At 38.1% G+C, this 22,125-nt stretch overlaps 1 protein-coding gene across 7 annotated transcripts in view; it reads right to left on the bottom strand.

The window, feature by feature from the left end:
* SIPA1L1 (signal induced proliferation associated 1 like 1) overlaps positions 1 to 22,125 on the bottom strand; it is a 238,188-nt gene that overhangs the window by 65,193 nt on the left and 150,870 nt on the right. For all 7 annotated transcript variants that reach the window (XM_089521800.1, XM_089521802.1, XM_089521799.1 and 4 more), the window contains 3 exons: positions 19,021 to 19,195; positions 7,237 to 7,340; positions 3,014 to 3,171 (listed from right to left, as the gene is read on the bottom strand). In XM_089521800.1, the coding sequence (XP_089377926.1) occupies positions 3,014 to 3,171; positions 7,237 to 7,340; positions 19,021 to 19,195 (437 nt within the window). The remainder of the gene's footprint in view (positions 1 to 3,013; positions 3,172 to 7,236; positions 7,341 to 19,020; positions 19,196 to 22,125) is intronic.

The following is a 22,125-nucleotide window of genomic DNA, read 5'->3' as shown; positions in this document are numbered from 1 at the left end:
CCTTGTAGGTTTTTAAATCAGGTGATACAAACTCACTCTTTCTTTTTTTTTTGAAGGACAACTATTTTATTAGCTTCACTACTGCAAAATGTGATGGCTTGACAAGAGCATATTACATTACTGCTCCAGGATCTTCACACATTTCCTATTATATTTCAGGGATTTGTAAAAATGACATTTAAAAATATGCAGAGTTCTAAATGATGTAGATCCTGAATACTTTAACAATGTAAGAGAAATGGTACCTAAAAAGCTGAAAGAAGGGGAACATGAGAGGTGCAGTTTTACATCAGGGAAAGACAGTCCCAAATTTTTTGTCACTTGGTTATGCAAAAACGCATAATACTTACACCCTTTGCTTTAGCTAGGCAAAGGGATAAAGGTTACAATGAAAAGGCAAGTATCACAAGTACACCAGTTTTCCCTTTGTTTTTTGTGGGTTTTTCGGGCTGTGTGGTCATGTTCTAGAAGAGTTTATTCCTGACGTTTTGCCAGCATCTGTAGCTGGCATCTTCAGAGAATGTTGGCATAGAAGAGAGCTGTGTATGTATGTATGTATGTGTATACACACACACACACACACACACAATGTGACCCTGGGTAGGCAGGAATGATTTCCATGTTAATCTGTGTATTGTTCAGTTGTTGATGCCAGGGCCTCAGGGTGCCAATGTATCACTCACACACTGATACACCAATGACCTGTACCAGTAGAACATCACACATACAACTGTGTGGCTGATCAAAGGGGCAGCCATACAATGGGATGGCATCTGGGTGGACAGGGGAGGTACTTGGAGGTTGCATGCAGTGTGTTTGTGCAACAGTGTGCATGAAAGGTGGAAAGGCAACAAAATAAATTACCCAGCCACAAGGCTGCCATTAGGTGTTCAGCCCGCCTTGGAAGCAGGCTGTGTGGACCAGTGGGCTTTCAACCTGCTTATGGAAAAAGTAGGATCGAGCTGCTTTTTCCTGCCTGTCTGATCTGGCCCTAAGTCTCTAGTTATCTTGCAACCCTCCCTATAAACCCTGGATTCCAGACATGCTATGATGATTTGTTCCAATTAAGAACAAGGTAGCTGGCCAAAGAAGAACAGAAAACATATCCACTATCTTTTCAATCCAGGTCAAAGGTCTTATCTCAAACAATAGTGAAATTGCGATCTAAGTTCATCACATGAGGAACAAATGACTCACATAATCTATCAAGAGCAATTTGGTATCTTACTTCTTAGAGGAAAAAATGAAGCCTTCTGGTCTTTTATTCCTATGTGTGGTGTGCTATTTGTATGAATTAAACTATATGTCCTAGATTTTTCCCAGCAGGGGAAATGCACAGTCCCCTTTCATAAACACATTGCCTTCTTTCCCCCTTTAAAACACTCCCTCCAAAAAAAAACAAATACAAAAACAAAAAAAGTGTTGGGTCTGGGGGCCAATTTGATCTCTTTGGAACCTTCTGTAGGACACACGCAGAATGGTTAAACACTGAAATACAACACCAAAAGTAGACAATATTTTTTATGGGAAAAATATACAGATATTTCTCAATGTGAATGGTTGCTGCTGGAGGGTTCCAGAAGAGGCAATTCATAGAATCATAGCATTGTAGAGTTGGAAGAGACCGCAAGTGCCAGCCAGTCCAACCCCCTGCCATGCAGGAAATCTCAATCAAAGCATCCCCGACAGATGGCTATACAGCCTCTGCTTAAAGAAGGAGACTCCACTACACTCCGAGGAAGGAGTGTGTTCCACTGTCGAACAGCCCTCACTGTCAGGAAGTTCCTCCTAATGTTCAGGTGAAATCTCTTTTTCTGGAGCTTGCATCCATTGTTCTGGATCCTGTTCTCTGGAGCAGCAGAAAACAAGCTTGCTCCCTCCTCAATATGACATCTCTTCAAATATTTAAACAGGGCTATCATATCACCTCTTAACCTTCTCTTCTCCAGGCTAAACATCCCAGCTCCCTAAGTCGTTCCTCATAGGGCATGGTTTCCAGACCCTTCACCATTTTAGTCGCCTTCCTTTGAAAACGCTCTAGTTTCTCAATGTCCTTTTTAAATTGTGGTGCCCAGAACTGGACACAATATTCCAGGTGGGGCCTGACCAAGGCAGAATATAGTGGCACTATTACTTCTCTTGATCTAGAGACTGTACTTTTATTGATGCAGCCTAAAATTGCATTGTTCTTTTTAGTTGCCACAGCACACTGTTGACTCATGTTCAACTTATGGTCTACTTGGACTCCTAGATCCCTAGATCTTAATTTGGTGTCATCTGCAGATTTGCTAAGTATGCCCCCAATTCTGTCATCCAAGTCATTGGTAAAGATGTTGAATAGCACTGGCCCCATGACAGAGCCCTGTGGGACCTCACTGGTCACTTCTCTCCAGGATGAAAAGGAGCCATTGTTGAGCACCCTTTGGGTTTGGCCAGTCAACCAATCACAAATCCACGTAACAGTTACCTTGTCTAGCCCACATTTTACAAGCTTGTTTGCAAGAATGTCATTGGAAACCTTGTCAAAGGCCTTACTGAAATCAAGATATACTATATCCACAGCATTCCCTTCATCTACTCTCTTCTTGCCAGACAAAGTGTGGTCTGGAGAAATTTGTGGTCTGGAAAACCTGTCTTGCTGCTGCATATAGCCACCCTTTGCCAAACCTTTGCGTTTCCAGCTATAGGAGACAACTGCTATGAAGCTGGTGATTTTGTTAGGTTTTCAACTTACTGAACTTTTAACTTTTTCAAGTTCACGCTAAAAATATGCAGTTAACTCATGCTAGGATTATAAGCAGTCTGGTAGAAAACTCACCCAGGTATTTTTGTAGCAAATTTGCTCCTGCTGGATTTTAAGTATCTAATTCGCATGTTACCATTTCCCCCATGAAAGAAAGAAGGTTTTCAGTCTATCAAGTACTCGATATAACTGTACTCAAAATTATTTTATTAAAAATTAACCAAACACATCTTAGATACTATAAGCTGATTGTCAGTCCAGTAACACTACCTGTAACAGACGTTATCAGTACAAGGATTGTGCACTCGGACGATAACAAAGACATGCTGAAAGTGAGAGCGAATATTCTTTGGGCTGAATGGTTCTGCTCCAGGTTCTTGGAAAACTATTGTCACAATATCATTCCCAATATGTCGTTTCCTTAACAGCTGTGTGGGTAAAGACAAGAAATCTGAGAAATTTGGGCAACATTATACTATTCTTACAGCATACTGTTCATTATTCCAGTTAATTAATGTTTTTCAATTTTAATCACAAATCTCTGAAGACTTTTTCCATTCGAAACTGTTCCAGCATTAACATGCAATATATCAGAGCAAGTAAATGAGAAATTTGCCAATATCTGACATGCTGAAACAAACTACTAATGTCTTGCACCTCCTGTTTCCATAACAACAGGTTCAGATCTATTTTCATATAAAGAATTATCTTGCTACAGGTTAGATTTTTGTTTCTAAAATCAAATTTATACTAGTATAATTTATGTTATTATGGTGTTTCTATTTTCTTTCAGTCATTATAAAATGCTAGTGCTACTAACCTAGACAATATCCTTCAGTGTATTAAAAATGTATTTTCTTATTTGACAATGGCAGTATTAAGAAACAAATTATTTTTGTGCTTTTTCATTCATCCTGTTTGTTTCAAAAAAGTTTCCTATGGGGACGAGAAGTCCAAACATTTTTACAATGACTAGCATTAGGTATGGCTGCTACCTGATATAAATAGTGACTGTGACTCAAAGTAGTTAAATTTTAAATGAGATCAACATCTGAGCAAACTCAATCAAACATGTTAACTCTATGAATTAACAAAACACACTGAAGAAATAATCCAGTTAACTGCCATGGCTCAATCCTAGGAAATCCTGGGAATTGTAGTTTATTGTGGCACCACAGCTCTCTGAGGCAGATAAATGTCTCACAAAACTACAGTTCCCAGAATTCCCTAGCACTGAGCCAGGGCAGTTAAAGCGATTTCAAACTGAATTATTTCTGCAGCGTGTTTTGGACCCCAGACACCAATTCCTAATACTGTATGTAACAACTAATCTGCACTTTTTTAATTTCAGCTCAAAAATGATTAGCGAAATTTTAAACCAAGAAAATGAAACTAAAACAGTGATGCATTTTGGTAAAATATATAATAACTTCTCAAGGTAGATCCTGTACATGATCATTAGTTCAACATCCTTACATCTGCAGAAAAATATGATAGCTTGAATCCATAGGACTGAATCCAAAATTATCTTTCTGCTCACAGAAAGTTTCTCCCATTCATAGAAGAGTAGCTTCTGACTTCGTGGAAAAGCAGCATGAGAGGAAAGTGACTCAAAATCTAGAAAAGATATTATCCAGTCTTTTGCTCAAGACTTTATATAAGTTCTTTTGAGCTTTTTAAATGTCCCCTTAGGTTATTTACTACAGTCCATATTTTCCTTTGTTACTTTTTTGGCATAATATAAAACAATCCTCAATAAATTGTTGTACTGCATTGCAAAGGGTTTCAGTAAGAGTTCATTAAAAATAACACTAAAATATATTTTGTGGTTTTGGTGCACATGTAGTTTTTTAAAATCATGCTACAGCAGTGCCACCCTAAATTGAATAGAAGAATGAAACCAGAATATCATCCAAGTATTGTTGCAGGAAACACACAAGATTCCCCTAGAGCAGGGGTAGGCAACTATCAGGGTTCAAGGCCTGCAACAGGCCCTATGTAGACCATGGAAGGCCACTGTGGGATTTGGGTTTTTTTTTCCCCCCTCCCACTGCAGTAGCTAATTAGTGCAAATATGTGTCTCTATATGCCAGATTTTCCCATTTGTGGCAAAGGGATATGTTCTTGAAATAATTTTACCAGAACTACCCCCAACAGTCCAACAATCTCAAACACCTTTTATATCACTGAGGAAAATGTGTACCTACTCCCTACTGAAGTATAATTCTCCCACAAAAACAACTATGTTGTCTCATCTTGGCAATCTAATGCTTCATGTCTTGAAAATGAGGATATGATTTAAAAAAAGCATCAGGTACCCTAAACTTTAATGAAGATGTTTGTTCTTTACTGAGTGATGACTACATGAAGTTCGAAGCAGAACTATACAGTTTCATATTATGTTGAATTCAGTTATTTCCCCAAATCTTCAAACTTGCAACTGCTTGAAAGTTTTTTTATTACTACAAACTATTTTTGAAGTTGATCAAACAGCAGATCAAACAGCACACCATTTGTAAAATTTATCACTGGAACTTGAAAAACATACAACCAGTCAATGGGTAGGCTCATTAAAAAGTATTCTATAATGGGTGGGTGTACTTACATTAATTCAACTGCAAGGCTGCAGTGAAGTAACAGGAATACTTTACTTTACAAAAATAATGTATTTTCCCCTTGGAACTATGCCTAATTCAAAAGCAGCATTTAACATACAAATATACACTCTGCTGTCATACCTTCATGACAGTACTTCTAGAGTGAAAACAAATCTATGGCGGGATACAAACCGCCATATAGTACGTATAGGATACGTACTAGGGTTAGGAAGGGGCGGTGCTTCCGCACCCCCCTAACCCTAGTACGTATCCTATACGTACAAGATGGCGGCGCCCCTTCCACATGGGCGCCGCCATCTTTACGTACTGGACGCATAGCGTCCAGACGTGTAGCGTCCTTTGTGACGTAGTGAGTGCGCCCCTGGTGCCTCGCTACGTCGCAAACGCGACTCCAAAAGAAGCTCCATTTTGGAGCTTCTTTTTTGCTCCGCGCGGGAGCCGCGCGGTTTAGCTGCTGCAGCTCCCGCACGGAGCAAACGGCGGCGGCGGGGAAGCGCCGCAAAGCGGCGGTTTGTATCCCGCCTATAATTTTGCTAGAGCATAAAAATCATTCATGAATTGGATTAATTACTGCAACTACATTTGATGTTTAGCACTGTTATGTACACTATGGCAAAAGTTAAATCAAACCATGATTTATAACTATGGCTTGTTAACAAACTATAACTTATATATATTGTTATATAGCTATAACAAACTATAATAACTAAGGAGCCCTGGTGGCGCAGTGGTTAAATGCCTGTACTGCAGCCATTCACTCAAAACCACAAGGTTGCGAGTTCAAGACCAGCAAAAGGGCCCAAGCTCGACTCAGGCTTGCATCCTTCTGAGGTCGCTAAAATGAGTACCCAGACTGTTGGGGGCAAATTAGCTTACTTGCTAATTAGCTTACTTGCTGTTCACCGCTATGATCTTTGGAATAGCGGTATATAAATAAAACAAATTATTATTAATTATTATTAATCAAAGTTTACCTCAATTTAGGGGTGAAAAAGACAAGCAAAATACAGTAGCTTCCACCACTTTGAAGGCAGGGCATTTATATGATGCATACCTACAAAGTGGGTGGAAACCAAAATGAAACCAAGCTCCAGTGCTAAAAAAATGTAAGAGAAAGAAGCCAGGATACCCCATCTTAGTACAGAAAATGTGCATCTTTGTGCCTGCATATAAACAGCCCGCTGGCAGTACAGGGCTGCAGCAAAGCAAAAAAATGGAAATGCTACAACTCCAGTTGATGTAAGTAGAACATACAGAAACCAGACAGTCTAACAGGGGGCCATGGGGAGAAGGGGAGTGAAGGGCGCAGGTATGGGGGCCGCTATGGTATTGCTTTGCCAATGTATCACTGGGCACACCAACGCACTGATGCCCTGTACCAGAAGAGCATCGCACATGCGACTGCCTGGCCAATCAAAGGGGAAGCCATCCAATGGAATGGTATCTGGGCAGACATGGGAGATAATTGGAAGTCACAGGCGATGTGTTTGTGCGACAGTGCGCATGCAAGGTGGGGAGGCGACAGAAAAAATTATCTAGCAGCAGGGTCTGACACCAAGTGGTGAGTACTGGGCACATCTTAGGAGCGGGTCATACAGAGAGTGGGGTTTCGACTCACTTTTGGAAAAAGTAGAATCGGGCCACTTTTTCTTGTTCATCTGGCCTTCAGTAACTATGTTTAAACCCTGGTCAGTTTAAAATGTGAAACAGATACTTTCCATCTCTTGTTCATGGCTGCATCAAAGGAGGTAACAGGTGGGGGAGTGTGAGAGCTTCATGCCTACTTTTGTTCATTCACATAGTGGTAAAATATGGTTCTGTATTATGTCTGAAAAAGACCAATGAAATATTGTACATATTGAAAGTGGATCCTACCTGTTGCTTGTTGTTAGGTGTGTATGGCAGCATAGTGGAAACATGGAACATGATTTCATAATCCTTGTATGTTGTATAAAGAGAATGAGTGCCAGTTGAATCAGCTGCAATTAAAATAACATAAGAAAAATCAAATTTATTCTTGCATGGATATCTATCATACCAATCATAAAATTTAGGCACTGGAAGGTATCCAATATAACAATGATTCTTTCAAAAATGGTAACTCAACCTAGTATTATCCCCAGGTACATTTATGGAAATCACTATTAACAGTGATTACTGGATACAGCAAACAAAGAATGAAAGAATGGGACAGATGAGTCAAAAACTCACCAAACACAGCAAGATCAAGGTACTGTATATTAGACCTGTGGTAAATAACCACTATTAAGCAGAAGCTATACATAAGGATATGGATCTTCCTGCTTGATTTTTTCGAAAAATGTTATTTTCTTTTGTTCACTCACATTAAAGCTGATCCCATGACTGAGTATGTCTACTGAGACAGTTAATATTCTGGCTAATCTTGGTGGATTAATGTGATCTTGGTGTGTGTGTGTGTGTGTGTGTGTGTACATTAGTGTGTGCATCATTACGTTAAAGGTAATTAAAGATACACATCTATGAAAACATCATAGGTCTCCACTGAGAATGGTTGCCATCTGGTTCATATGGCAAAATGAAGAGGAAGCAAGGACAAACAGTGGTAACTGCTGGGAAAAAAGGTCTAATTTTCATCAGAGACACAGATTAAATATTTTATTATAACAAGAAGAGAGTGCTCTTTGTCTTCTTCGGTTTTTCATCACGGTACATGTGCTAATCACCAAATCTTTATTAGGAGATGTGCACAGCCACCCAACTGTTAACCAATTCAGGTAAATGTTTGTAAATGTTTGCCTTTTTATATTTCAGTTGCCTCGTACATCAATCATCTTCCCACCTAACTGGGTGTATAATAATCTGTCAATTGAGCTAACAGTCCAATGATCTGATAAAATGGGTTGCAATCCATAAACTTATGCCCAATAAAATGTGTTGAAATTTTAAGCAGATATATATAAGGCACTATTGTTATTTCTACAACACACTAATATAGGGGCTGAACAGACGGTACTATGAGCCAGCATCAGGATGGAGTGGGGATGAGGTGACTGCATACCGCATGTCCCGACTCCACTCCCAAGCTGCCATCACACCCCCTGCCCACCCAGACGATAGGCAGCGTGGGTATGCTCCTGCAGCACAGCTTTTATATACTCTGAGCCAAAGAAATGGAGCAAAAATGCCACTGCGGCAGCAAGGGCAGCTTTTTGCCAGCTCAAAAAGGAGCGGCATTTTGCTGCTTCTTTTTAAACCAGCAAACTGCCGGATCAGGGTCATAGTGTGCGGTTGCTGTGGCCCCAATCTGGTGCTCAAAGGGGTGGCAGAAAGCTGCTCCAAAGGGGCTGTCTGACCAGCCCCATAGTCACCCCATTGAAAAAGTTGAAAGATATTTATTTGTGCAAGAAAAAGAAATTCAAAGCAAGCACTAATCTAATATGGCAGACATGTCATCACCTACCGGAAAGGGAACAGAAATTATTGTGTGAAGATAATTCAATAATTATAACAGAGACGTGTCTCATATAATAAACAATATACATATGTATTAACAATACTAAATTGTCATACCAAACATTAGAACAATTGTATATCCATCTATGACATAGTACTGTGTCCTTGCAATCGTCTCAGAAGGTCCAAGACCATATAATGAAGCTGCAGCAACTCAGTCCCATCAGTCAAAATGCACAGATCATCATGGGTACTTGCAGCAATAAGGCATGAGAATATGACATGTAGTCTTCCCAGGTAGCAGGGCAACAATTCAGTCCCATACGTCAAAATGCACAAATCCTCATAGGTACTTGCAGCAATAGAACATAAAATTGGTACTTGCAGCAATAAGGCTTGAAAATAAGGCTTGAGGACGGCTACCTCCGGAGTGTTTTAGGGCCGTTTCGACCCTTGGATGGTCTTCCTCAGCAATTCGGAGTATTTTATATCGGATTAGGACTGGACATTATGTCATATTTCTAAACATACAAGGTTGACAAAAATTAATGAAGCAATTAACAGGGATAATAATATGCATACTGGAATACAATCTCAAGATAACATTATAATAGCTTACCCACGTCTCCAAACAGTATGGCTTGACTGATAAAGCAATTGCTCAGTGAAAATTTCCAGAGAGTGTATGTTGTAATATACTTAGCCTCTACAATAGGCTACAGGTGATTATCTAGAGCATGTAATTCCTTAAAGGTATATCCTTTAGGATAAGTAATACTGCAGATCCCACAACGTAAGCTTGAATATATGGCTGAATGTACTATGTCATGATATTATTCATAATCGTCCAATTGCATTTGTAGTGTATAACCTCCTGTTATGACATGTTATCCATGCATTTCCAACCAAAAAATAACAATAATAACAATGAACCTTAAGTTGACATCCTGTCCTCCAAACCCATGGTAATGTGCTAACATGAACTAGACATTCTTAACCTTATGTGTAGTATTGTCTAATCATTAAATTTCAGAAGTCTCACAAGAAGGAACTTAAATCTAGACGTTCATTTAACCCCTTAGGTGTGTTGGATATTAACTTATGAATCCAAAAAGACTCCCTTTGTAAGAGCTTGGTTTGTCTGTTTCCACTATAAAATAAACCGAATTTGACTTGCTCGATTACAAAGAATTTTAAAGAATCTGGAGAATGGTTTAATTGTGAAAAGTGTGTAACCAGTGTGGTGTCCAAACTTTTGTTCCGAATAGTACTTTTATGCTCAGAAATTCTAATTCTTAATGGTCTGGAAGTTTAACCTACATACATTTTCTGACATGGGCATATGATCACATAGATAACATTTAGGGAGTTGCAGTTAGTGAATGATTTCAACTCAAAACATTCCTTTGTTATTGGATGGGTAAAAGATTTGATATTTAAAGATAGTTTACAACAACTACAATGACCACATTTGTAGTGTCCTCTAACCTGGGATGTCTCTTGAGTACGTACTTGAAAATCTGTGTGAACTAAAGAGTCTTTGAGATTTCTAGTTCTCCTAAAAGCTATGATGGGTGCCTGTAAGCAGCCTGGAATATTCTGTACTATGTGCCAATGTCTTCGTATGATATGTTTAATACGATGAGCGGCATGATTGAAAGTGAAAGAGCCTATAATCCTATTTTCTGTGTTCCTATTCGAGGAAAGAAATAATGTAGAACGGTCCTTTTGGGTAGCTCTATTTCTGGCATCTTGTATAATATAAGAGAGAAAAGCTCTATCCCGTAACTCTGATTGGTATTGATCAGCTGCCATCTCATAATGGATGTTGGTGGAAGAATTCCTTTTTAATCTTAGGAATTGGGAATATGGTAAATTTTTCTTCAATTGGTAAGGGTGGCAACTCGCAAAATGTAGCATGGAATTACGGTCCGTTATCTTGTGAAAATTACGGACTCCGATCTTATGATTATGAATGTAGACCTCTACGTCTAAGAAAGAAATGCATTGGATATCAAACTGACAAGAAAATTTGATATGTTGACTCACAGAATTAATCCAAATGAAAAAAGACTCAACCTTTGATCTATCTGAAAAGACAATGAAAATATCATCAATATACCTTCCATAATATTGAAAATATTTATAAAAAGGATTACTCTCAGAATTAGTAATATGTGTCGATTCCAAATTAGCCATAAACAAATTGGCAATACTTGGAGCTGCTGGGCTACCCATCGCTACCCCTTTAATTTGAAGATAAAATTGTGTGTTGAACCTAAAATAGTTCTTTTCAAGGATGACATCCAAAATATCCAATAAAAAATGTATTGGAGGTTTATTCACCTTATTGGAGTGTAAAAATTGTTCTATTGTGTTTCTGGCCTCAGCATGGGGAATGGAAGTGTATAAAGAGTTCACGTCCAAGGTAACCAGACAACCAAAAGGACTGACCTTTGTATTCTCTACATTTTGTATGAAGTGACGAGTATCTTTAATATATGAAGGTACTTTGACTACCATCGGAGCCAAAAAGGAGTCCAAGTATTGTGATAAAGGCTCCAAAAGGGAACCTGATCCAGAAATAATGGGTCTGCCTGGTGGAGGGAAACCTTCTTTATGAATTTTGGGTAACACATAAAAAATTGGGATACGAGGATGCTCCTGTATTAGGAATGAGGCAGTGGACGAATCTATATATCCTAATGTTTCTGCTTCTTGTGCCAGAATTTTGATCACAAACTTGATAGAATTAGTAGGGTCAGTATCTAAGGCTTGATAACTGGTGTGGTCAGAAAGTTGACGGAGCACCTCTTGCAAATAGTCCTTTCTATCTAGGAGTACTATAGCTCCCCCTTTATCAGCTGGCTTAATTATGATCTCCTGTTTGGAAGCTAACCTCTGTAAGGTGCAATGTTCCTGATAGTTTAAGTTGTACCAAGGTTTCCTTAAAGAGGCCTCCAATTTCTCAACATCTCTTAACACTACTTCTTCAAAGGTAGCTATATTGTGATTAGTTCCAGGAGGAATGAGCATAAAAGTACTATTCGGAACAAAAGTTTGGACACCACACTGGTTACACACTTTTCACAATTAAACCATTCTCCAGATTCTTTAAAATTCTTTGTAATCGAGCAAGTCAAATTCGGTTTATTTTATAGTGGAAACAGACAAACCAAGCTCTTACAAAGGGAGTCTTTTTGGATTCATAAGTTAATATCCAACACACCTAAGGGGTTAAATGAACGTCTAGATTTAAGTTCCTTCTTGTGAGACTTCTGAAATTTAATGATTAGACAATACTACACATAAGGTTAAGAATGTCTAGTTCATGTTAGCACATTACCATGGGTTTGGAGGACAGGATGTCAACTTAAGGTTCATTGTTATTATTGTTATTTTTTGGTTGGAAATGCATGGATAACATGTCATAACAGGAGGTTATACACTACAAATGCAATTGGACGATTATGAATAATATCATGACATAGTACATTCAGCCATATATTCAAGCTTACGTTGTGGGATCTGCAGTATTACTTATCCTAAAGGATATACCTTTAAGGAATTACATGCTCTAGATAATCACCTGTAGCCTATTGTAGAGGCTAAGTATATTACAACATACACTCTCTGGAAATTTTCACTGAGCAATTGCTTTATCAGTCAAGCCATACTGTTTGGAGACGTGGGTAAGCTATTATAATGTTATCTTGAGATTGTATTCCAGTATGCATATTATTATCCCTGTTAATTGCTTCATTAATTTTTGTCAACCTTGTATGTTTAGAAATATGACATAATGTCCAGTCCTAATCCGATATAAAATACTCCGAATTGCTGAGGAAGACCATCCAAGGGTCGAAACGGCCCTAAAACACTCCGGAGGTAGCCGTCCTCAAGCCTTATTTTCAAGCCTTATTGCTGCAAGTACCAATTTTATGTTCTATTGCTGCAAGTACCTATGAGGATTTGTGCATTTTGACGTATGGGACTGAATTGTTGCCCTGCTACCTGGGAAGACTACATGTCATATTCTCATGCCTTATTGCTGCAAGTACCCATGATGATCTGTGCATTTTGACTGATGGGACTGAGTTGCTGCAGCTTCATTATATGGTCTTGGACCTTCTGAGACGATTGCAAGGACACAGTACTATGTCATAGATGGATATACAATTGTTCTAATGTTTGGTATGACAATTTAGTATTGTTAATACATATGTATATTGTTTATTATATGAGACACGTCTCTGTTATAATTATTGAATTATCTTCACACAATAATTTCTGTTCCCTTTCCGGTAGGACTACTTCAGTGTAAGCTTGCTGTTCTTTGTTTGTGTTCACTATAGTTAGACATGTCATCACACCTAAACACCCAACTTAGGCATAGTACATACCGCCAACAAGTGGTGTGCCAGCGCCGATTCCAGGGTTAGGGACCACGCGGCAACATTGCTGTGCATCGCTTACGTAACGAGTGCGCCACTGACCTACTTGTTACGTCCGCCCTGCAGCAGAAAAAGAACCCATTTTTCCCAGGTTCTTTTTCCTCTGGAGGGAAGCTGCACAATTTGGCAGCTGTGGCTTTCCTCTGGAGGAAAGTAGGCTCCCGGCAGGCTGTCCTTCTTGGGCAGTCTGTCCCAGGCCTTAGTTTCCACTTCTTCTTGATACATAATTTCCCCCCACACACTCACAGAGACTGTTCTGTTTCTTAACAAGTATAAATATATAAATATCTTATCTACTTATCCTTGAGATGCATTTCACTCACTTGCTCCATTATACAAGTAATGACTACAAGACTCCACATATCACTAAATACTAACCACTGCATTATAACTTTTACTCTGCTTTGTTACTTTCCCCCTTCTTCATTGCAGTCACATTGAACCCCAAAGTGGGAGAAAGATGTGAGTCAGTTTGGGTATCCCTTAACCAGAATTCCAAAACCTGAAACATTCCAAAATCCAAAACTTTTTGAATTATGTACCTGTACTGTACTGGCAAGGCTGGAGAGAGATGTGGCTGGAGAGAACACAAGAATCTGTGAAATGGTGGAAGGCATGGATTTATGCCAAGCACTACACTTGGATTCTCACCATTTTACACAACTCTAGTTTCTCTTCAACCTCTTTATGCCTCATTCTATATAGACAAATATAGGTATTCCAAAATCTGAAAATATCAAAAATATAGAACACTTGGTCCCAAGCATTTTGGAAATGGGATATTCAATCTGTGTAAATTAATTAAATAAATAAATAAATAAATAAATAAATAAATAAATAAATAAATAAATAAATAAATTTCTATGGCTTCATTTCTATGCAATCTTTTCAAGAAGCTCTGCAAAATAGACTTCAGCTAGGATTTTCTGCAAAAATTGTAACATTCACTCAAGAAATTGGGAAAGAAACTGAGAGGTCACAAATGTTAATCATATGTGTGAAGATTCCCTCATTGACTAAACATACTCAAAGGCATGAGCAGGCTTGTTTTTCTCAAAACAGTGGCAGAGAATATACTGTCCTATAATTTCACTCCTACAAGTGTGGAAAAAATGCTTTTTAAAAAACTAACTTGCAATCTGGACCAGAGCACCATCAGGCACCAGGTTGCACCTCTACAGTCCAGCTAAAACCTGGCTAATCCTAGTAATATCCCATGAAAAATACAAGGAAAAAATCTACCATGAAAGCAAAATGAAGTAGACCGTGATAGATAATTAGTGATAATCAGTGGGTAGATGACTGTTAACAAATATTCTGTCTTGTGTCTCCTTATAGCAAATCTGCCAGTACCTAGCAACTGGGAAAGCAAATTGCATTACCCCATTAAAAATCCCATTCAATAGAGGGAAGGAAAAAGAATCAAGCTGAAAATTAGCCTCTGAATAATAAACTGACACTTTAATCCAGGTCTGCCCAACTTGTGACCTACTAAGCTAATCACAGAGCCCTAGCAATATACAGTATGCCAAGTGCTTAAGAATTCTGCAATTTAGCAGTCTTAGGCAAACAGCAACACTAGGAAGATTACTAAAGCTTTGAGGAATGCCTACATGAGGCAACTTATTTTCAGATGAATAGGTCAGCAATTGCACAGACGTGCTTTAATTCTTTATCCAGGATTCTGAAATTTTTAAACAAACCAGGAGTCAGAAACCAACAAACAACCCTGGCTTCAGGCTCTGCCTTGGTAGGAAATCACAAAGCAAGAATCCTAAAGTGCCTCGTGATTTCTTTCTGGCTACTTTAGCCATTCCCACTGATGAAAGAGAAAAGTGGAACTGCTTTGGGTAGCTGTTTACAAATACAAATGGCACAGCTCCATCATGCCTAGCCCCAGAGGAAGATGAAAGGCCCTCCATCCATTCCAGCTGCCGCCACTCTGGCCTTGGAGGGAGAGATGAAACAGCAATATCTGCTGGAGTTGATTCCGTTCCCCAGTGCCATTCCCTTCTCCATTTGTGTCATGCGTTTTTTGAATGTAAACCTGAGGGGAGAAAACTATCAAATTAACAATCTGTAAACTGCTCTTAGAGTCTTTGTGGCTGAAGAGCAGAGTATAAATACTCTAAATATATTAGAAGCTAGAATTCCCTGTAATTATGGCTTATTGTGGGTGAACGAGACCAGTGGAAACATTCTTCAGCATAGAACCAAGGCTTCTAATGCTGACCAAGCCTTTTTAAAATCATTGCAGATCTGAATTTAATGGTGAATTAAAAGACCAAGGAAAATAAAAATCAAGCAACTTAGTGGTCAAATATTTCTAGGAAAGTGATTTGCAACCTTTGGTCCTCCAGATGTTGTTGGCCTTCAATTTTCAGATGCCTTGGTCAGCATAGCCAGTGACTAGCTATCCAGATGATCATTTTGAAAAACAGAGGTTGAGGACTGATGTTGTTAGGTCATTTGCCATTTAAATGAACAGAAATATAAAAACCTGCATATGTACAAGGAGAAAATTACAATCCCCCTTATGTCCAAACATACAGATGAGTTATTATTGCTGAATTATACTAACAGGGTTAATATGGGGGGGAAGTGAGAAAAATTAGGTACAGAAAGACTGTGAACAATCTAGAAAAATTCTTACATCATTTTTAAGCTTGGGTCAAAACTTGTAGGTATCAATGTAGTTCAAAATGATAATTACCTAAAAATGCCTTTTAAAAAAGGCATATATTTTGGGTCTGAATTTTTTTTTTTAAAGCTTTACATTCTTCTATGTCATTTCTCAAATCCAGAGTTTAAACATTAAAGAGAGAGAGAGAGAGAGAGAGTGTGTATACACACATATAACTTAACATCAGACTGTGAAATATTTGGAATTAAAAGAAGCACATAAATATAGTAAATAAACATTCTAAATTTACTGAGGAAGGTTTATTTTTGCTAAAGCAGCTATGACAACAATGAATAATTTACCAGAAAACTATAGGCATTTCTGTGTAAGTACAATGGGACCTTGTTATCTGCTGGGGTTTGGTTCCAGGATCTCCCATGGATAACAAAATCCGTGGATGCTCAAGTCCCATTAAATATAATGGCAGAGCAAAATGGTGCCCCTTATTATAAAATGGAAAATAAAAAACAAACAAACAAAACAGCTTCATTTATATACCACTTCATACCGAACTAACAGTGTCTAAGCAGTTTACAACTATAAGCTAATTGCCCCCAACAAGCTGGGTACTCATTTTAGCGACCTTGGAAGGATGCAAATCTGAATCGAGCTTTGCTGGTACTGAACTCGCATCCTTATGGTTTTGAATGAGTGGCTGCAGTATAGGCATTTAACCATTGCTCCATCACAAAAATCAATGTTTGCTATTTGGCATTTATACTTTTTTGGAATAATTTCAAGCCGTGGATACTTGAATCTATGGATAAAAAATCTGTGGATAAGGAGGGCAAATACTCTATATATGGCAGATTACTATGATTATAAATGTATTTTCCAGATACAAAACAAGAAAACTTCAATATGATTAACTAAGGTTATTTTTCTTGTGAGGAAGGAGGTAAAGGCAATTTTGTTGTTGTTATTATTATCTAAAATTGTGTGTGTGTGTGCGCGCGCGCGCGTGCATCTTCAAGTTACCTGTTAATATATGGTGACCCTATGGATTCCATAAGGTTTTCTTAGGCATGGAATACTCAGAGGTTTGCTACTGCCTTCCTCTGAAATATAACCTACAGTACCTAGTATTCCTGGCCAGTTTACCATCCAAATACTAACCAGGGCTGACCCTGCTTAGCTGATCAGACAGGATCTGGTACCTCCATGGTATTTAGCCTTGTAAAGTTCACATTGGGCCCTTACAGACAGGCCAAAATAAAGCTGCTTTGGGTCACTTTGGAGGTATGCTGTTTAAATAATGCACGAGTCCTAAGAGGCCAGAAGCCGTGCCAAAGCCATGTTCTAGTCGTAAGGACTGGCGCGAGCTTTGGCAGAGCTTCTGGCCTCTTAAGATGCTTGTGTCATTTAAACAGCATACCTCCAAAGTGACCCGAAGCAGCTTTATTATGGCCTGTCTGTATGGGCCTATAGTGTCACCAAATTAGCTGCTTTGCCAAATTAAATTTTAATCATATATGCACACCTACTTGAAATGGGGGGATTATTAGACAAGCATATCCATGCTTCTACTTGTCACTGTCATTTTGAAAAGCAGAGTACAATTAATAACTAACCCCCTCTCCAAACTCAGTAGCTCAGAACAACATATCACAGATGTTAATACAATTTGTAGGTATAATGCATGTATACATTTTTTTCTAGTGTCCATGTAGAAATTAAAGAATTGATAGCTCTTATTAAAAAAAATTAAAAAGTGAATCAGATATTTTAAAAAATGAATCAACTGTGCACATCAGTATTTCAGAACAAGCCATGTTTAATAAAAAAAGCTGCCGTGTGTGTGCGTGTGTGTGCGCGCAGCCCTTCAACAATCACTAGAAAAATAAATAACATTTCTTCTTTTCCCTCTTCCCACTCTGCTAAATACTTTCTGGCATCAGACTCCTTGCATAGCAAGAGAAAAAGCAAACTGAATGGCACTGACTAGGGACAGGGAAAGGTCATTTAAATTGAAAAGAAATACAGTCAAGTAATTTCAATTCTGCACTTTGATTTTTATCTTTATTTATTAGTATCTAAATATATAAAATCAGCTTTTTAATGTTTTACATTATTTCATGTTTTAATAGTTTCTCTCTCCATTGCTTATACTTAAAATATCAGTAATAGCAAAACCATGGCAACAGGAAATTCACTGCACTGTTTGCAAATGCTTTTCTACTTTCATGACGCATTTTTTATTTTAGTTTCCTATACCACAAGTGAGATAACTGTGGACCTCAATATGTATGGGTAACAGGTGTGGGTGTTTTTTAACAAGGACCACACAGGGAGGTATTTACTGCATGTTAAATGCCAGTCTTAAGAGTAATTTCACTTTACCTTTTTCTAGAGTGTTTTATATTTTTTATTTTCATTTCAAGATCCTAAAAAAAAGGTTAGATTTCTCATATATTTTAACCATGAATCAATGTCAAAACTATTATGAACCACTGCTTTGAAGAGCTGAATTTGTTTATGTGGAACTGGGTAGAAATTAAAAAGGAAGTAAAGGAACATATCTTGTACATTTTGAGATATACGGGCTTGTTTTAGTTATAGTTTACAGTTATAGTTTGGCAGTAGCCAAGCTTCAATTCTTCAGTCCACTTTTCTTGCTGCAGGTGCTCACTTTCTTCCAAAAATGGGCTCTGTAGGATTGAACAACACCTAATGCCTTTTTCTGAGTAGTAAATGGGAATGTAGGGAAAAGATTCACTGTGACTATCTGTGGAACACTTGATTTAGCCCACTTTTTAAGCAGCATGTGCAATGACATTAATAAGTAAATAATTACATTCCCACAGCAAGAAGAAAAAACTATGATAAAGGGGATAAACCATTAGTCCAAAAAGAGCACAAAAATCAAAACATTTGCATTTCAGAAGCAATTCCATAATAAAGAAGAGTTGCTGCTGGCATGTTGGTATGTTTCACCAAATGCCTAATGAAAATATAAGAAGAGTGCTGGAAGGGAATGGGGCTTGCCTAGCTATCCCTCAATATGTTCTGCTCTCAAGTCTATGGATTGACCACTACTATGGACAGTTAACAATGTCTTACAAATACGAATAAAAGAGGTTGACTTGCTTTTTGTATCTAGCTGGGCACGGTACTTTTCAAATCCCTTGAGCCGAACCCGTTCTCCCAGTAACTGAAGAAATTCTTCAAAGGCTGGGCCTGCCGATTCATTATTATACATTTCTTCTTCAGTACTTTGTCCAGACTTGCAGTACATGATCCCCACTTTAAGTTGATAGCTTAGCTGTAAACACAAACAGAAACTCAAGGTTTGCAAACTCATCAGGTTATATAGCACCAATGTTGTCTTAGAAGATCTAAAAATCTTTTAACTCTTTCCAGAAGTTCCCAATGTTTTCTTCTTTAACAAAGATAAAAGATGTGATGAAAACATGTTGCTTCATATATCAAGCCTGTATTTTAAATTGCACCAGTAAGTTTTTCAGCCACTTCTTTCACTCCAAATTCCCACAAAGGATATAAAATTCAAGAAGGAACAAAAGAAAATAACCATTGAAATTTCTTATATACGAGCCAATCAGGCACTTGCAGACGTAAGGAAAAGCATAGTATAAATTTACATTAAAAACAAGCATTAGGAAGCAAGATTATTAATCAAAATACCAACAGATATTAAAATTAAAGAAATAACTCGGTCTAGATGATACTATCAAAGGTGTGAGGGTAGAAACAAACTTTAGCACAGGTTCAGGGGAAGTGTGGCAAATAGGCTGCATATAGCCTATTTTGGTGGAGCCTACCCCCAGATCCCCCCCTGAGGCAAAAAAGATTAAATGATGCTTCTACATAATTTTACACCCAGCCCCCCAGTTTAAAAAAATATCTGGCAACTTTTAGTGTTTTGTTGTTTTTGGAAAGGTGCATGGGAGATATGTGGCTTCTGGAGGGGACTGGGAACAGAAAATCAGGCACTGGATCTTGCCCACAACTGCTTTAGCGCATTCATTTTCAGACCAGCTTTGCCCAAAATTTTCCTACATTTAATGTTACTTTTTTATGGATAAGAAAATCATTTGAAATTATATAGTTAAGCCTGTTAAAATAATTATGCAAAGCAACCTCAAAAATTATTGTTGCCACAAGACATCATTAGTGCAGTGGGTCCTTGCTATCTGCTGGGATTTGGTACCAGGGCCCTGCCCCCCACTGATATCAAAATCCGTCTTAAATAACATCTTAAAATTGTGTCCCTTATATAAAATAGCAAAATGAAGGTTCGCTTTCTGGATTTTTTTAAAAAATTGAAGCTGTGAATGGTTGAATCAATGGATGCAGAATCCATGGATATGGAGGGGTGACTGTATCAATGGACATTAAAAACTGTAACTTGACATCATTGCAAAAAGGTTGTGGACAGATGCAAAATGATGGCTGCCTTGCAATGGCACAGAAAAACACTAACTCTAAGAATGAGATGAATGTGTGCTAGGATCCCCTCAATGGAGATAGTTAATCAACTGGAACAGTTAATTAATCAACTGAAACTGAACAAGGTTTTGACTGATTCATAAGGGAAGTGGGCAAGGATCAATTGTTGCTTCAGAGTCGGGGTTGAAGCTGGCGGTATATAAAGTACTGAGGAAGGTTGAGATAACTGAATAGTTTTTTGTGGGTTTTTCAAACTATGTGGTCATGTTCTAGAAGAGTTTATTCCTTACGTTTTGCTAGCATCTGTGGCTGGCATCTTCAGAGAATGTTGGCATAGAAAAGAGCTGGATACACACACACACAACACACACACAACACACATACACATATACTGTGTGACCCTGGGCAAGGAGGAAATTCCATGTTAATCTGTGTATTATTCTGTTGTTGATGGCAGGGCCTCAGGAATAAACTCTTCTAGAACATGGCTACATAGCCTGAAAAACCCACAAAAAACTACGGATGCCGGCCATGAAAGCCTTCAACTTCACAGCTGTAGTATCCATAGCCTCCCATCTCTTCGTCCATTATGCCGTATCCCAATAGTTCATCTTATTTCTTTTAGTACACAAATGTACCAAAGAGTGGGCTATAAGAGAGTAGTGATTTTTGGCACTGTTTGGCAATACTGTTCTGTACTTTGAACTAAGTCCTCATTCATGATCGGTTCTAAAAACAGAAATTTATTCAAAACTGCTAGTTAATCACAGAGCACAGAGTTAATCCCTATAAGATTAACATTTTACACTTATGCTCTCTTGTGTATAAAGTTAACCTTTTCTAAATTACACATTCTTTTACTGCCTATTCTATTGGTTTACAAATAATATTTTTTTAATTACATGACTTAAAATGAAGCCTTACTGATAAAAATAATCCAGTTGCTGGGACATGGGGATCAGGTGAAACGATTTCATGGCCATACTAGTAGAATTGTATTGGAAGAAAAACATGGCTACAAGACAATGTAAATGCAGTGGTTTCGATAGGCACAGGAGAAGCATGATTCTTAGATCTTACAAGTCAGCCTAAATACATTTCCACAAGGGATGATTCATGAGGGAATACACCTTCCAAGCACAGGATTAGCAAAATAGCTAAGTAGAATTTGCACTTTGAAGAGTTGACATTTTGTTGCAGTTGTGTGCCTTCAACTTGTTTCCAACTTATAGTGCACATGGAGTTTCCTTGGAAAGATTTGTTCACAGAGAATTTGCCTTTCCCCTCCTCTGAGGCAAAGTGATTTGCCCAAGGTCACCCAGTGGGTTTCCAAAGCCAGAGATTCAAACTCTGTTCTCCATAGTCCTAGTCCAGTGGTAAACTTTTTACTCTTGGGACCTGTCTTTACATCTACATGCAGTCGTAGCTCCCCTCCACTTGACATAGAATACAAATAAAAATATTTTGTTTATTTAGTATGCATATTCTTGTTTATGTATATGTATATTTTAACATTTTATAAGGAATTAACATCATTCAAATTAGAACAGTTTTATTTAAGTAAATTCTATATTTAACTGTATGCGTGAATATACATTTTACATATAAAAATTTTGAGAAGAAGAGGAGTGATCAGAGCCCGCAAGTCTCACACTACCCTTGAGGAGCTCTCATGCCCCATGAGGAACCTGCCCCACTTTCTGAGAACCACTGTCCTAGTCCAATGCTCAAACTATTACACCAGACTACCTGGCAACATATCTGAGAACGCTATTGAACAGAATT

The sequence above is a fragment of the Sceloporus occidentalis genome, unplaced genomic scaffold (genome assembly GCF_023333645.1).
Source record: "Sceloporus occidentalis isolate IW3139 unplaced genomic scaffold, rSceOcc1.0.p SCAF_4, whole genome shotgun sequence".
Classification (NCBI taxonomy): Eukaryota; Metazoa; Chordata; class Lepidosauria; order Squamata; family Phrynosomatidae; genus Sceloporus; species Sceloporus occidentalis.
The sequence above is the reverse complement of the archived record's forward strand: the minus strand, read 5'-3'. Positions and strand labels throughout refer to the sequence as shown.